At 38.1% G+C, this 16,841-nt stretch overlaps 1 protein-coding gene across 6 annotated transcripts in view; it reads right to left on the bottom strand.

Annotated features, from left to right (window-relative positions):
• The window catches only part of PRTFDC1 (phosphoribosyl transferase domain containing 1), a 43,324-nt gene extending 33,296 nt beyond the window's left edge, over positions 1 to 10,028 (bottom strand). For 3 of the 6 annotated variants that reach the window (XR_005627653.1, XM_039711172.1, XM_039711164.1), the window contains exons 1-3: positions 9,325 to 10,028; positions 6,170 to 6,276; positions 4,034 to 4,217 (exon numbers count right to left, since the gene is read on the bottom strand). Coding sequence is in view for 5 of the 6 variants with exons in the window: in XM_039711172.1 (XP_039567106.1) it covers positions 4,034 to 4,217; positions 6,170 to 6,276; positions 9,325 to 9,399 (366 nt within the window). In the remaining variant the exon portion in view is untranslated. The remainder of the gene's footprint in view (positions 1 to 4,033; positions 4,218 to 6,169; positions 6,277 to 9,324) is intronic. The other 3 variants (XM_039711196.1, XM_039711188.1, XM_039711181.1) reach the window with 3 other exon arrangements.
• Between the last annotated feature and the right edge of the window lie 6,813 nt (positions 10,029 to 16,841).

The raw sequence follows: 16,841 nt of genomic DNA on the forward strand, positions 1-16,841 counted from the left end.
TTCTTGAAGTTGTAATTGAATCTTTACCTTTACAGCTTGTCCTAAACCATCTCTTCCACATTCAACAAAGAGAAGCTCTAATTATTGTTTATGATACTCTTCTGCTACACTTCGTATAGTATGTGTTTTTACTAAAATTTATCCTATTCAGCCCTTCTCTTCATGACATCCACATCCTTCTACTTTTTTGTTCATTCTCTCTTTTGCTTCATCCTCAAACATCCTCTCTTCTGTCTAGTCCTATCATTTAATTCAAAAAACCCTACTAAAACATCTTCCTAATTTCTGTGTTTTACTTCCTTCTGGATTCTTCCTAATCAGCTCTTTAATCTCCTGAAGTTATCAATATCACAAATGTATTATGGAATTTCTGGATCCACCATCTCTCCTGCTAGGGTCACATTTTCCTTAGATGACATTCCCCAACTCAACTTCTTCCACCATTACTTTTCATCTTTGACTTCAACATACCCTGCTTCTGAAAATAATTTTAAATTCTCCTTTCAAACTGAAACCCTCACCTGTTTTCTTCAGAACTCCAACTCCCTGTGGAGGAACAATCACTCAGGAAAAAAATCAGCATGGTAAAAATTGAATACAGTTTGAAACCCTCACCCGTTTTCAACTTCAGAACTCCAATTCCCTGTGGAAGAACAATCACTCAGGAAAAAAATCAGCATGGTAAAAATTGAATACAGTAAATTTCATTAATCCAGTTTTAAATTCAAAAATCTCTGCAGTCAATCCCACTGTTCCTGACTTATACTAAAATCCAATATCTTAGAACCTAATATCTAAAAAGTTGCTAAATTCTATCAGTTCTCATGTCAGTGTTTCCAGAATACAGTGTTTTCCCCTAAAATGTGGCATGCACCTTTCTATGTATTCATCATATTTCCCATGAGGACTATTGTAGTGCTTCTTGCTCTATCTACTATACTTCTTGCCTTGCTACTCTTGAGTTCATTCAAAAAAGTGTATGTTTTCTCTTCTCTGCCTCTTAAAACTCAGAGTTGCTGCTTTTCATTCATATTTCCATCTGGAAAATTGATTTGGTTTTCCTCTCTATCTACTTCCTGACTTTTATGCTTAACTCTACATGATGCTTCCTATCTGTTTACTCCTGAAATCATATTTTCTAACTGTTATCTTGGTTATCTTTTAATCTGCCCTTTGTAAAATACAGGAAATTTTCTCACAAAAATGTAAAAATATTCAGGCACATATGACAATATTTTATAAACCAGATAAAAACATCCTGATTATGGCAGTACAAGTAGCCAATCATCTCATTAATATCCAGAGAATCTAAATATGCTATGCTTTTTTTTTATCAATTAATTTACAGGAAGAAATCTTACAAAGAAGACTCATGCCCAGCTTTCAGCCACTTAATATGAAAGCAAATCCTAACATATCAATTAAGTATAAATTCTGAAGTCTAAATTCTGTAATATCATGGCAGGTTTGAAAAACAGTCATATAAAACTGGTCATATTTGCAATCTCCTTTTCCTGTAATCGTGTCTGTATGATAAACAGAAGAGTACAGCATTTTCCACTGATACTTGGTAATTAAGGGGTACTTTCAATGATGCCAAGAACTGACTCTGGGTCACAATTACAGCCCATTTTTGCTATCCTGTTAAACCAAGAAATCCCACTTTGAATTACAGCCCCTAAAAATCAACTAACCTTTCAATATTGAAGCTGGAATGAGACAATACAAAAATCCCATGAGTTTGAGCTGAAATTAGTTGCTGGATTTAAACAGCTGGAGGGGGGAAGGGAGACATGTCTGAAGGAAGCATATTGAGAGCAGCAGGACTCCCTTCAGGAGAGAAAGAGAGAACAGTTAGTAGAAGGAATCAGGATAAATAATGTGAGAAGAACAGTCTGTAAAATGAAAAAGGGATAAAAAGAGAGGGCAGTAATAAGCCTTACTAGAAAGTGGAACAGAAAACACAGAAGAGAACAAAGGAGTGGAACTGGTGGTGCTCCAAGATTTTAAGTAGAATCTTATCTCTAAAGCTGTAATTGTTGCCTCTGATTAAAGTGTAAAACACTGAGAAAGACATGTTATTACAGAATAAACTAACATGGAGATTTGGGAGTTTCATATAAGGCTGTGATAAAGAGTCACTCAGACTAGGTACAGCAAGTTCCTCAAGTGATCTGAGCCCAGCTATGCTGACAAGGGGACATTCTCCAAAACCTGCAGGACACAAAAGTAACTCAAGATGCAAAGGATACTGGGGCTTTAGTCAGCATTACATTTATGCATACCTCATGGACTGCATCTACCAATATTAATGTAATTTCAAATTTCTACTGCAGTGTCATTCAGCTTCTCAGACCAGACAGGCATCAAGCACTGATCCAAGCACTAAATCAAGGACAGCTTCAACCTCTAAATACATGACACCTGTTTGGAAGTAGTTACAGAAAAAAGAATATATTTTCAAAAATGCAGATGCAGGCACTAGTTCTTGGGAAGGTGCTACCATTCTGATACAGCATGAGGCTGGGACCCAAAATATGCACAGCCACTAAATGCTAAGATTATCTAGGACTTAGTATTGGTAATTGCACAATAAAATTCTTAGTGCTGTTTCAGCTTGATATAACAAGCTTTTACATTATTTCCTAAACTAAAGAGGTGAAAATTTACACACTTTTGCAGTACACGTCCTGCCATTCATTGGTTATGGGTTACTATGGCTAATAAGATTTGACAACAAGGAAAGAAATTTTAGAACTAGGATATTTTCATACTGGATAAGCGATAACTCTGCAAGAAAAGCACGTGCATTACCTACACGCCAGATGCAAAATAAAACCCAATTGAAGTAATTCCTCTATTTGCTCAGCAGTGTTACTGAAGTGCTATTATAACTATGCAAAAAAATGGACTAAAATTTCCATGTGCCATTATGTGAGACATTATATAATATTATAATTTATTAATTATTTCTGTAATGTTGCTGAATACCTAGAAAATATATAATATTAGTATTTCACACATGCTTCATAGAACTAATCCTTGAAACCTAAGTCCTAGGATCAAATCCTAACCAAATGGCTACAAAAGGTTCTCATTCACGTTTTTCTCCACACTGGAAAAAAGTCAAACAAGATTTGTGAAAGCTGGGAAAACTTTATAGTCACTGAGGTCAGAAGACAATGCCAGCCAACAAACTGTGGAAAGGATATAGAGTTATTGTGGGAACTAATGGACACAGCAAGTTGCATTTCTGCAAGACACCTTATTATCACTCTATTTATTTAGTGTACTTCCTCAGATACTTCTACAACAACTTATAGAGATGCTCCCTCACCCTGAAATGTGCACTGCAAGATAGAATATAAATTTATAACTTGTACAATAAGAAATTGTAGTTAGAGATTCTAAAAATGCTGGTCATCTCACTATCATATCCTCAGTGACACAGATGAATTATTGCATAATTTCCTCTGAAGATAACAGGAGGGCTTGATGATTACTTCAACACTGGATTTGATTGAATGGCTTGTTGCATTTTCTTGTAGAACACTATCATCATCTGGTGGTATATTTTGCTACTATGTAAACTGCCTGCTATGAAGATGAAAGCATTTCATTTACTTAGCATTAAACATTTAGAAGAAGACATAGATTTACCACCTTGCACTTATGCCAAACTATGTGGGGGTGGAAAATGCAGTAATATGAAATTAACTTGACAGAACTGCTAAGGATTTTGAGAACAAACAAATGCTGGCATTTTACATGAATGAAATTTGAATACTTATCTGCCCAGAAGTAAAAGACAGACTAAATAAAACAACAGAGGTCAAGGCTGCTTCATATCCTTATTCATACTATCTACAAAGTATAAGGGATATCAGTTTCTAAGAAAATCTCACAGGTTTTTCAAACAAAAATATTTTTCATGTAGTTTTTCTTATAAATGGAGGTGGAAATGTCACATGCAAAAGTCAACTATTCATTACGATATTCAACCAGAATCTACATAAATCAGTTGTTGACTTACGTGGTAACTTTTCAGTCTAACAAAATCGACTTTCATGGAGATGAACCTTTCTGAATTTCTGCTAAGATTTTTAATGTGCTCCACAAGATCAGCACAGAACTTGTAGCCACCTTTGAGGACACAGAGAACCACAATATCATTGTCTCCGATGTCTTGCATAATATCTTTTGCCAATCGTTCTGTCCTGGGCAAAAAAAGAATTAGAGATAAAATAACTTTAGATGCAGACGCTCTGAGTTCATGGTATGCTTTACAAACACTATGGTGAGTATAAAGCTTGACTGGCATTGCTTCAGTAGCCTTGACTTCACAGAATCACAGAGTGATTCTTGAAAAAGACCTTCAAGATCATCAAACCCACTCTTTGACTGATGCCCACAATGTCAGCTAGTAAGTGGTATGTCCAGTCATTTCTTGAACACCTCCAGGAATTCTGACTCTACCACCCTCCAGGACAGTCCATTCCAATGCTTGACTGGGTTTGGATCCAGCTCACAGATGGCAAATACAGAGTGATGGATGCAAGTTGCAAAGCACTTGAGTCTAGTTAACCTTAAATGCATAAATTCCCCAGCTATACAAACAGGACCTATGCATCTCAGCATATTTTGGGCTCATAAATATGTCAGAGACTCAAGAGAAAAGAATGTGACCCAGCCTTCCATTTTACCTCACAGGAATTATCAGTATAAAATATGCCTGTACAAACCCCTAACTTGTTATATTAGTTACGGCACAAGAACAACAAATTAAGTGAAAGATAGGAAAGAATATTTGAAACTTTCAGCTGAATGGCTTTGGAAGATGCTACCCCTACAGTTTTAAGAAAAATCTACATAAGAACTAGAAAGAAACAGAGCATTAGTGAAAAGTTGATAAAGAGTGTATATTATCACTATTCTGTACAGCTCACTGCTTCATACAGCAGAAATGAAGAGTGCAAAGAGCTTCAGTGACTTGTTCAAGGTCAGACACAGGCAAATAACCAAGCAAATGCTCCAGTGAACCCAGAATTGTGGGGTTCCCAACCAAACCTATCCTCTCTGACAATTCTGCATGGCAAACACAATATGGCAGATGATTGGAAACAAAAGATACACATTTCTGCCATGCAATGCTACATACATTTTCAAGATAAAAATAATAAATATTAATCTTAATAATAAATGTAAATAACAAATATTAACTTTAAATATAGAATTTCTAGACTCCCAATAGGGTACTGGGTAATTTCTAGGTGTAATGAAGTATTAACAGAAAACTTAACAATGTCACTTGATGCTTTGAGGAAAAACAGCTCAGTGCATTATATTCTGTAAATACTTCCACTGGAAAATTCTTTGATAGATCTCTGAATTAGATTAATAGTTTCAGTGATAGTAGATTTGTTGACAGGATGCAATTTATTAAATATTCCTATAATTTGTCCCATGTATTTTATTATTAAAATTTTCAGGTTTGGTTGTTTTTTTCTTTCTCCACCAACTGTAACACAGAAATCAATTTGCCCCTACATAAGTACATTGATTGAACTTCAATGAAATCTGTTCATGGAGCAGAAAAGAATAAGCTCTAGATTGAAGACAACATACTAAGTATGAGAAACAGCTGTTGCTTAATTTCCACATCTTTTATTTTTAATGCTGTAGTAAATTCCATATAGTAATAATTAGTATATTTTTATATGAGAAATAGAAGATATTACAAATATTAGTTCATCTTACTTGATCTGAAATATATAATTCCTTTTAGTGTTGTAAGAACTAGGATCACTTACTTTACTGAAGATTAATAAAATAGTGTTTTATCATCTTTTATCAAGTCTGAGAATGGGGAAAACCTCTCACTAATAAACATTTCTTTGATTAATTTCCATTTTTTATATTGTTCCTCAAATTGTTTGCAGCAGAAATTTCCATGAATTCCAAATACCACTTTGTATGTTAAAAGTGTAGGAACTCCAGGACAGACAAATATGTACTAATTTACATTTCTAAAGAAAAATATGCAAGTTTTTAACTTAAAATATTTTAGGACAAAGAGCATACATGCACTGTATATGGATGACAGCCTTTATAAAAAAGAATAGTACTACTGACCAAACAATTTATTTAGCAACATTCAACCTACACATACCTGTCAACAATAATGCCATGAGGAATGAGCACGTATTCCAGGTCACCATAGTAGTGCTGAGGGTAAGTGAACAAATCCAGACTGTATCCAGGCCAATTGTCTGAAATCTGAATATCAAACAGTGCTGTGAAGAACACTTCATGGTGTTTGACATTATGTAACTGATACAGAATCAGCATTCTAGTACACTCTGTTGGATGGATCCATTGTGTGCCATACTTTCTTCCAGATACAATTTACTATTTTGCTTTTGCCATTAAATATTTTGCTTCTTAGTATAACTCAGAAATCAACTGCTACAGTTTTTTACCCACAGAATACGGGAAATGTCACCTGATATTACAAACAACTGAACAGACAAAGGAAACATTTAATACTAAACTAGTGGCAAAAGTAACTTTCTAAGTATTTTCAAACTCAAAGTACAAATATATGTATATATATAGTATATATATGTGTGTATATATATATATAGTATATATATTGCCAGTAAGAAGGGATTTTCCAATGGGAGATTCAGATGGTGGCATTAAAATTCATAAAATTCTATACAAAAATTGTACATTTCTAATTTAGAATGACTTAAAGACATAAATAAATAAATAGATAAGTATTTTACAGATGAAACAGCACATATGGAGAATAATTTATGTGGTTCATGGATGACATCTGTACAAATCAGTGAAAAACTGTATTTCTTGCCAAAGGTGAGGTTCTTCATTTAGATGTCATCAATGATAAGTGGTTACAAAATGTTTGCATCTCACTTCACTGTGAAACTAGTCTGTAAATCCATATATTTACAGAAAAAATATTTTACACACTTAATATACATTGGTTTTGTAAGTATCAGAATACAGAGATTAGATCTCGCAACATACAATGGTGGTAGAGATTAAGAAAGTCAAAAATTAGACAATGGCTGAAGGCTTCAGAAAGCTATGAATTGCAAAGTCACCAGCACAAAAATGAAACAAACTCCAAAACAAACATTTTCCCTGTTCCTTATGAACAACAGGACCTGCAGGTTCACAAGGTACCTTGAAATCATTATAAAGCTTTGCTTCAATACTGGTTCAGGATAAAAAGCAACACCTAATAGGTTTTCTTTACAATCATATTCCTCAAGTCACACATTGTCTTTCTACAGCTTGGCTACAGGAATTGAGTACAAGCAGAAATGGTGGCAGACTTGCCATCGTGCAGTGCATGTCTTAAAGGCATTTTTGCTTCAGATAATCTTTAAAGAACCATCACTGAAACCTCTGCTTACCATTTTATTGTACAAATAAATGGTTTCTCGCAATTTTGGCTAAGATAACATATTGCATGTTGAGCTGTTCCTCCACATTCCCACATAACTCAGACACAGCCTTGCCTCATGCTGTTCTGAAACTGTCCCGCCTTGTGGATTTTGGGCTGCTTGGGGGCTTTTTTTGCATATTCATTGACAGCTACAGGCACCTTGACTGACATGATTTCTTAACTCTACCCAAAAATTTCTGCATCAAATAAGTTACTTGTTGGCTACTGAATATTTGTCCATGAAGGGCATGACTGGGAGATCACTGGAATCAATGAAAGCTTTTCCCCTGACTTACACAAGCCTTGAAACTACAAAAAAAGAGAAGAAAAAGTTACTTAGTTGTGTTCCTCATTTCCATAGAAACAGGAGATTATAAATATCCTCCTTGGCGAGGTTTTTAATTAGAGCAAGTCTTGCCCCAGAAACACTGCTGCAGTTGGCCTGGAAAGACTATTTTCCCACCTACTTTTTCAGTGCATGGGGGGGATGAAACTTTTTAAACATTTTGTAGCAATGAACGGCCTGTTCAAAAGCATTTTAATGCAAACTGAAACAATTTCATTAAGTGTTACAAACACCCACTAGCAACCCGTGTCAGGGCGGCTTACTTCTGCATTCTTGTCAAATTGCAAGGTTTCAGTGTGATGCAGATGAAATTAAATGGATAGAAGCTGCTTTAGAATTCACACAAACCAATAACTTTTACTTTAGGTTACAGTAAGTCCTTTATAAAACAGGATCAGGATGAAATTTTGATTCTCCCATTTATCCTTCTGGTTCTCTAGAACAGCAGAACATAAACAGTGTAACTCTACAATAATCTTGAAGTTTTTGTTTACAAGTGCTTGCTGGCATTTGACAAATAAGATGAAATTCACATGTACTTTCAAATTAATTATTTGTCTGATATAATAAGCATACTTCATATTCTTCTTTCTTTTAAACAGGTACTTCCCAACAAGTCTAAGAAATTCCCATTTATCCTAAAGCTACTCACAGTGTTATGCTATAAGACAATTTTCAAGTAAATTCTTAAGACTATTTTGTTTGAGAATTTAAAAAGCCCTTGAAATGATGAAGGAAAAAATTCTGATTGCTTCAGAAAAAAACCCAATATTCAACTGGATAAGTAAATATATATTCTAAATACATTGGCATACTCGTGTGTTAAAAATTCCTGCAGTGAAAGAAAGACCTACTTTTAAAGTTCAGGCTTTGCATGTTTGAATAGCCCAGCAGATATTCTTCAGTAAGGCTTTAAAAAGTTGGTGTGAATGGATAAAAAAGGAATACAAATACATGACAATATCCAAAAGTGTTCCCCTGAGGCCTAAGAGACAAGCTGAAGCCATTCGATTGCAAAACTTAGAAGAATGTTGCTTGTTTTCTCCTCTGGCAAAGTGAGCACAGGTGAGGTTTGAGCTCAGTCCTCAGCTCCAAGCAGCACGAAGCAAAGTCCAGCTTTTGCAACTTAAATGATGCTGCACTGGACTTACTGCTGGTTGGGTTTTTGGAGAGTTGAGCAGAAAAAATTAAACTAGTGCAGCAGAACATTGTCATGCACATTCATGTCCTTCTTTGCAATAGACTCATGTTGTTTGGTGATATGCTCAGTCACCCACTTAAGGAATGTCATTTATTACACAGGTGTCAGGAGACGTGGTTGATGTGCGGTGTTTTCAGACAGAGCTCGAACACACAGAGACAGGTTCTTCAGAAGGGGGATGCAGGGGATGTTGGAGTGGACAGTGTGACCACTGCCCACACAGAGGGCCCTGGGCTATGATCTGGGCAGCTGACCTGGAACTTTCTGTTAAAATCCTAATGCCACATTAAAATAAGAGCATACCGAAGGCGGTGGCAGTGATGGCATTTGCTCCACAGGAGAATCTGGGGTGTCTATCAGAATAAGGATCACATTCATTCATTTTTGCACCATTTATCCATGCCTACAGGCGCTGCACACGCACTGCCAAGGCTCGGGCTGTTTCCAGCCCCAGCAGAACACGGGCAGCCCAGCGCTCTTTCACGGCGCCCGCAGACTCCCAGGGGCCTCCCAGAGCTCCGGTGGCAGAAAGACACCTCGGGATGCCTGAGGATCCTCATCCCCGGCACTCAAGGAGCCTGGGGAGGCACAGCCACGGCCACAGGAGCCGCTCGGGGTGGTACCGGACCGTGTTTTCACGGCGGAAGCCAAAGGCGCGGCTCGGCCCGGCACGCCCGTCCCCCTCCGGCAGCCGCAGCGGGGCCGGGGCCGGCGCAGGGTGAGGGGACGCGGCCCAAGCGGCGGCCGGGGGGCCCGAGGAAGCGGGGAAAGGGAAGGGAAGGGAAGAGAAGGGCGCGGGGGTTCAGCACAAAGCGCCGGGGGGCATCGGGGAAGGGGGCCGGGGACCGGGGAGGCACCGCGGCCGGCGAGGGGCGAGCGGCCGGGCCGGGCCGTGCCGCGCTCCGCATTTACCACAACGCCGCGGCCTCCAGCGCTGCTGCCGCCCTGCCCGGCCATGTTCCTGCGCGCGCCCGCCCGAGGGGCTGCGGCGGGGCGGGGCCGCGGCTGAGGCGGTGCGGGGTGCGGTGTGAGGTGCGGGGTGCGGGGTGCGGGGTGTAGAGTGCAGGGTGCGGGATGCAGGATGGGCGGTGCGGGATGCAGAGTGCGGGGTGCGGGATGCAGAGTTCGGGATGCAGGTTGAGGGATGCAGGGTGCACGGTGCAACGTGCAGAATGGAAGCTGTGCGGGTATAGGTAGGGTCAGAATGGTGCAAATGCTCGGGCAGGGCTGGCCAAGGGGCCTGGCCTGGGTTAATGATAATACTAAGCTGGTGTGGTTTAAACTGCCGTTTTAACTGGATTTTCTTGTACTCCAGGGAAGAAAAAGAAATTTCCAACATTTCAGTAATCATACTTTCCATCCTCGCTGTCTTCTGGAGTTGCTGCTCCTTCCCACCCCCGTGCACATGCTGGGGCAGGCTGTGCCTTCCTGGTGCTCCCAGCCCATGCCCATGTTGCCTATGCTCTGTGCACTTGGAGATGAACAGATCAGGTACCAGGAACAGTGCAGCTCTGTCACTCCCTTCCAATTACGTTAAAATTATTATTAATAGTTTACTTTCACTGCCTCACAGATGAGAAGGAGCTTGTTTTTTTTCTTGGCTTACTTTGATCATTTACATTCCCATATATGAAGTTCAGATTTGGACTTGCTCCATCCTTTTTGTATTCTGTCTTTTGTGGAAAATGGTAGCCCACAGCCCACTGTGGATAAAAATAGAGCTTTTTACTTTCTTCAAATTAAAAGTTGGTTGTAATTTCTAGTATCAATCTGTCAAATACACAGCTGGCAGAATTCTGCCATTCATATACTAGAAAATATTAAAGGAAGAAAAAGTTGTTTTTAGGGGAGACCTAGGCATAGTGAAATATTCTTAGTGATACCTGAGGGGCTCCCACCAACCAAGTAGGAAACATTTCAGGTTGGAACACTGCTATTCTAGAATGTGGTCATTGACTTTTCTGGTCACAACAGATGGATCCAGGGAGCAGTTATGGGTATGTCTACACAGGGAGTTTGGTGTCTGATCTGGGCTAGTTTTCAGGAGCATCCTGAAAAATTAGAACTGATAGGACAATTCTTAGGAATCTGGTGTTAAGACTGCTTCTATAAATTAATCACTAATTAAAATCTGGTGAAGTACTAAAGCAGTTGAGGATTATCTTGTGATAAATGTTTTGTTTCTTGTATGAAGTCAAGGTTTTTTGATGAATTAAGGAACTATTCTTTAAAGAACTATTGCTACAACAGACAGCATGTCTGAAAGAACAAAAGAGAAGTTTTACAAAGTGTCAGAAGTCCAGAATATATCTGCCTCAAAGTGGTGCCTGTATATCAAGACTCATGTATACTGAGAAAAATAATTCCTGTTCACAGTGCTATAAAATAATAAGTAGTGAATCTGATAAACAGCATATGCAGACTTGTACAAACCTACATAAACCAAATAAAAATATTTTTGTAAAATGCTTAAGAGATTTTCCTAATGGACAAAAATCCCTAAATAGACTTGCATTTCAATTCCATGTCAACAGTTCATACAACTATTGAGAAAGTTTAATGTTTCATCTGATCTTTGGGTTAATTGCTCCTGATATGTATCCACACTTTCCAGGATTTGAAGACTCTTCTTGTTTAGAAGAATGCCTTCTAAAGTCCATATTTGCCCTAAAACTAGCACAGTCAGAATCAGTTACCACCAAGTTGCCAATGAAGGTGCTGTTGTATTTATGTCACAGTGCTGAACTCTGTGGATCTGAAGTTATTTAGATTACAGCTAGAAACTCAAATCAATTCTGCCACTGCTATATGAGGACTGTCTTCTTCTACCTTTGACTGTTTGGGTTACTATTATCAGAACTTTCTGTATTTTTTAACCATATTCTTTATCAGACTACTGCAATACGAGAGATTGTTCTGACTAACTACAAACAGAGGCTTAATGCTTTGACAAGCATTAACATGAGCAGGATAAATTCCTCCAGCATTGTGCTGGAAAACTGAAGCAGGAGATGTTTGTTCTTCCCATCAAGACTGGATGAATGTGTTTGTAGAGTCTTTGTTTTGATGTTCTTATCTTCCAGCAATTTTACAGGGCTCACTTAAGAAGTGTAATGAAGTGTCATATCTTGCTAATAACAATAAATATGAGTAAGGAAATTAAAAACTAGATAAATTTAGCTGGGGTACACGTCAATAGTACTGCTGTCAGCAGCCACACGCCCAGCTCACAAAGCTGTTCTTCTCCATGGAAGATTTTTTCATTGGCACAAAAGGTAATACATTTTGTTTAGTTTTTTTGCAAATGACACAAATTCATGGTTCTGTGAACTCACAGAATTAGTAGAAACCAGAATTAATGAGGTTCTTTGTTCATAATAGAAATGAAGCTGCTAAGGATTTTGTTATGGAGGAGTGTATACTTACTGAATGTTTACTTTTACAGTATGAACTGGTATAGAATGAATGAGTTTACAGTAGACTTTCAAAATGTATTTTAATTAGGGCCAAAATATGATTAGTGAATATTATAGATTTGGGGTTTAACTATGAAAAAGTGTGTAAACATTCTGAAGAATGTTCTTACTATCTTTGTTTAGCTGTTTGTTTATGAACTAAAAATAGGAGGGAAAGAATAAGTATTTCTAGATACACAACCAGGGGAAATGATCAAAGGGGAGAAGAACAAAGAAAATAAGAGTAGATAATACTAACAAGTAGGATTGGGTAGGTCTGGACACATAGCCAAGAGCCATAAAGGACCAGATGGAAGAAGTGACACACAGAGAAACAAAGCAGGGTTAAGACTGATACACAAATCCCGTGTGAATATATTTATGCTTTTGGCCTTTACACAACTTTATAATTTCAATTAGACATCTGTTCCTCTCTTACCATGTTACTGATAAAAGTAGGACATGCCCACCCTTTCACAGCTTTAATGTAAAGAAATACTGAAAAGAAAAGGTTGGGGGCAGGGATATACCAGGAAAGCAGTCCAAGGCAAATATTATTATGGAGTTACATATAAGCAACCTTTACAACTGCATTATGTATTCTGCTTCCAAGAAGCTATAACAAACATTTGACAACTCAGTTTAATATGTAAACACCAAAACTAGACAAGAAAAGCATGAAAATCCAGAATATTTCAAGAGGTATGGCTTACCTAGGCAGAAGCTTGCCAATTAGAGGATGAAGTAAGAGCTCTTTTTCTCGTTCTGCCTGTTGCTGCAGCTGTTATGTGAACAGCAGAACTGTAAACAATCTTATCAAGCATAAACCTGCATTTCTTAGTGGTTGCAAGGTAAGCTACAACACAAACACACACCCAGTTGTGGCAGAGAAAGACATTTTTGGGTAAAATGGTTGCTGAAGAGATTATTAAAAGCAAAAGTCTAGCATATGTACAGTACTTTAGGGCATCTTGGAAGCAATTCTAAATTGTTTGCATATCCAGTTTTAATATATTCCAGAATTTTGAGTTCTTGTGTATTACCTGAGGCAGTGACTCAGTCACAGGGTGGCTGCTGGAGACCCTGAGCACAGCAGAACATGTCTGGCAGACAGTATTCCAGATATCTGGGAGAACAAGAAGCAGGATTTCAAACCATTCCCCTACAGTAATGAACACAGGGAGGCCATAGGAAATACTGCCCCATGAGCAGGGCTAGGGAGCATCCTGTGATGAGCAGCAGAAGAGATGCACATTGTTCTCTGTGACTCCTGTACTAGAGCAGGTGACAGAGTGGCACTGCAGGCTGGAATCTGGCTCCTGTCTACTTCAACTTCAGCAGAATTACCATCAGTCTAGAGGAATTGGAAAGTTTAGCTTTGAAGCAGTTGCAGCAAAGATGTACAAGGGAAGCTTGGTCACAGTTAACCTGTACTGAGTCTGACTGACTTAGGCTTTGAAAATTAACTGGAGTAACTTTTATATCAAAAAAATGGCTAAAAGCCATTCAAGATGTTAGTCTATTTTTTTTAATATTTATAACCTTCAAATCATTGTTAGGCACTGCTTGACAGAACGCTGGGCTTTGACTTATTTGGTCTATGATAAACATCTTTAATACAAAACTACATTTTTGTTTGTTATTAATCTCACTGTGCCAAACCAGAGCAGCGAGAGCTTTGCTTTGCAATTTCCTGGCTCCTGAAGATACCCTTCCTGCTTTTCAGGTTCATGTTATTAATATAAAGTCCTTATAGCTGAAAGAAATGCAAACAGAAATTTCCTCTTGTCCTTCAATTCTGGAATAAACTTTATATTCTTTATGATATTATGGAAATATTTACCCTAACCAGCTATTTAGAGGTATTGACGTTCAAATGATAAAGCACTATTTTCAAGGAATGCTGCTCACATCATATCCTATGACAAATTCATCATGAGTGACCATGAAAACTAGTCAGGGAGTTGTAACTATGTAGTGGGTCACACCCAATGTAATGAATTTAACTGTTAGAGTTTTCTTTTTAAAGGAGGTTGTTCACTTGGATTCATCCCTCTTTCTAAATTATTTTTTCTTAATTAAAACAAATCTAGGAAGGTCTGCCAGACAAAATAATTCAGAGTGTCTTGAACAACTAAACAAGTAACAGTTTAAGGGCTTTTTTCCCCCGCAGAATAGCTCAGTTATCTTTGCTATAATTTTGTATACTTCATAGCTTGCCTAGAATAGACAGTGCAGTAACAAAAGTGTATTGAAAAACAGAGTCTGGTCCTGAGAGTTCTCCTGTAGCATAGGACAGTGCTTGTTCATGGCTGGACAGCCTCTGTACTCTGTTGCAGCACAGAATGACCCACAACCCAAGGGTGATGAAATGCTGGATTTGGACCATTTACTAATTTTATTGTTTGTGCAAAAGACAATTCCTCCTGATAAAACAACAAAATGTGGTTGTTTCTCCCTTGTGCAGTGCTTGGGGCCACATGTTGAACACTACTGGAGATTTTCCTCCAAAGAGAGAATTACTACATTGCTTCCACAGCTTGAATATGGACCTCAAAGCAACATGAGGTCCTTTAAAATAGACCTCAAAGAACAGTTCTAGAGGCACTTGTCCATTTTTACAGCAGCTCTTGAAATTAGAGGATTTGAATCACCTGAATTTTCCACATGGGGTCTCTCACCTAGCAAGATTAAATTCACCATTAATTTTAGTAATTTTGAGTAATGAATAGCTTTTAAACTATTCCATAGTGCTCAAATCATAGTTCTAAATTTAGGCACATATATCCCGTATTTAAAAGAGAAGGGCTCAAATTGCATGTCAGAAATCCCAAAAATGAGAAATGCAGTATTAATGGCTACCAGTGAAAAAGCCAGGTATAAGTCATTTACCATTGCATTTCAAAAACATGCTATGACAAAGACATGAATAAATCATATTGCTCCAGGGAATACATTAAGTGCTTTAAATCTCATTTCTCTTCCTTCAACTCCTACTGAAACAAATGAAATGAGGGTTCTTGGAAAACAGGTCCTTTTAGTAAACAACAAGAATCTTACTGCTTGGTCTTCATGCCCAGATGATCATATTTGTTATTACTGTTATTATAAGCACACGAGAGCTCTACTAACAGACAAAATTGTGTCAAGACACCAAGCAAAGAGAGAAAAACATGACCTATATGACAGATAGCTTAACAATCTAAGGCAAGAAACAACAGGCTACAGTGCCAGGGGAGTTCAAGGAAACTGCACAAGTCCACAAGATTAACCCTTATTTCAGCTCACCAGCAGCTCAGCTCTTGTTAAATTTTTTGGTGAGCACCACTGCAAAGGACACTTGAGGAAAAATTTGAATACAAAATTATTCCAGTGTTTGCATGTTTCTGTGAATTTCTTCATGCTGTGGAGTCAATGTGGAGGCTGCCATGGCATAATGAATTAACACCACAGGCTGGTACTGTGACTGAACAGAAGTTCACTCTCCTAGCAGCATCAACAAGACCAGCATACAGCTACTATTTGGCTATGTCTGCCTGTCTACAACTATTTGTGGAGGTACAGTCTGTAAAAAAATTGTGTTTCATAACTTGCTGCAATATAAGTCACATTTATATCAGCACCCTTTAAACAGTAAAGAAAAAACCACAAGAAATAACTCATGCTGCATTCCTACCATAATGCCACTGCTTAGCCTGGAAGGTGAACTGTGAATTTACTTGTATTTTATTTACATAACTTTGCATGACAGGAAGGAGCAGGAGGAAGATAGAGATAGTATGAAAAACCCTGCAATCTAGGCATTTATGGGGTCAAGTGTACATCACTACCTTGTATGGCCACTCATGGAAGGAATGGCCATTCCTCCTTGGCTTAGTCATGCTCAATACACACCTGGATCCTGGGGTGGACAATGCTGCAGGGCTCAGCAGCTGCCTTCCTTGACTGTGGGAAATGTCAGATGACCTTAATAACAGGGTTTGCCACCTGTTTCTCCTCTAATTATTCGTTAATATTATAAGCATCCTAAAGTTGAGGATGAAAGTGTGGACTAGGGCTAGCATTTATCTAGAATCTTATTAATCTGCATATATTTGAAATTTTTTTATCTGAAAGATGTCTGCCTTTATTAAGTCTGAAATTGTTAGATACATTGTGTTGCCTGAAATGTATGCCAATGAAAGGACCAGACTTTAGCTTTGTAGCAGAGCCATGACAGCAGCAGTTTGCAGTACCAATTTTCCACAAAAATATACAAGGGGTCAGTCAGAACATGCCCTCCCACAAAAAAACCTACCTACAGAGACAATGGAAAATTAATTTAGTGGTGAATTTATCCCATTTTTCCCACTGAATGTTGTGAGG

Source organism: Passer montanus, unplaced genomic scaffold (assembly GCF_014805655.1).
Source record: "Passer montanus isolate IOZ18808 unplaced genomic scaffold, ASM1480565v1 scaffold10, whole genome shotgun sequence".
In the NCBI taxonomy this organism is placed as follows: Eukaryota; Metazoa; Chordata; class Aves; order Passeriformes; family Passeridae; genus Passer; species Passer montanus.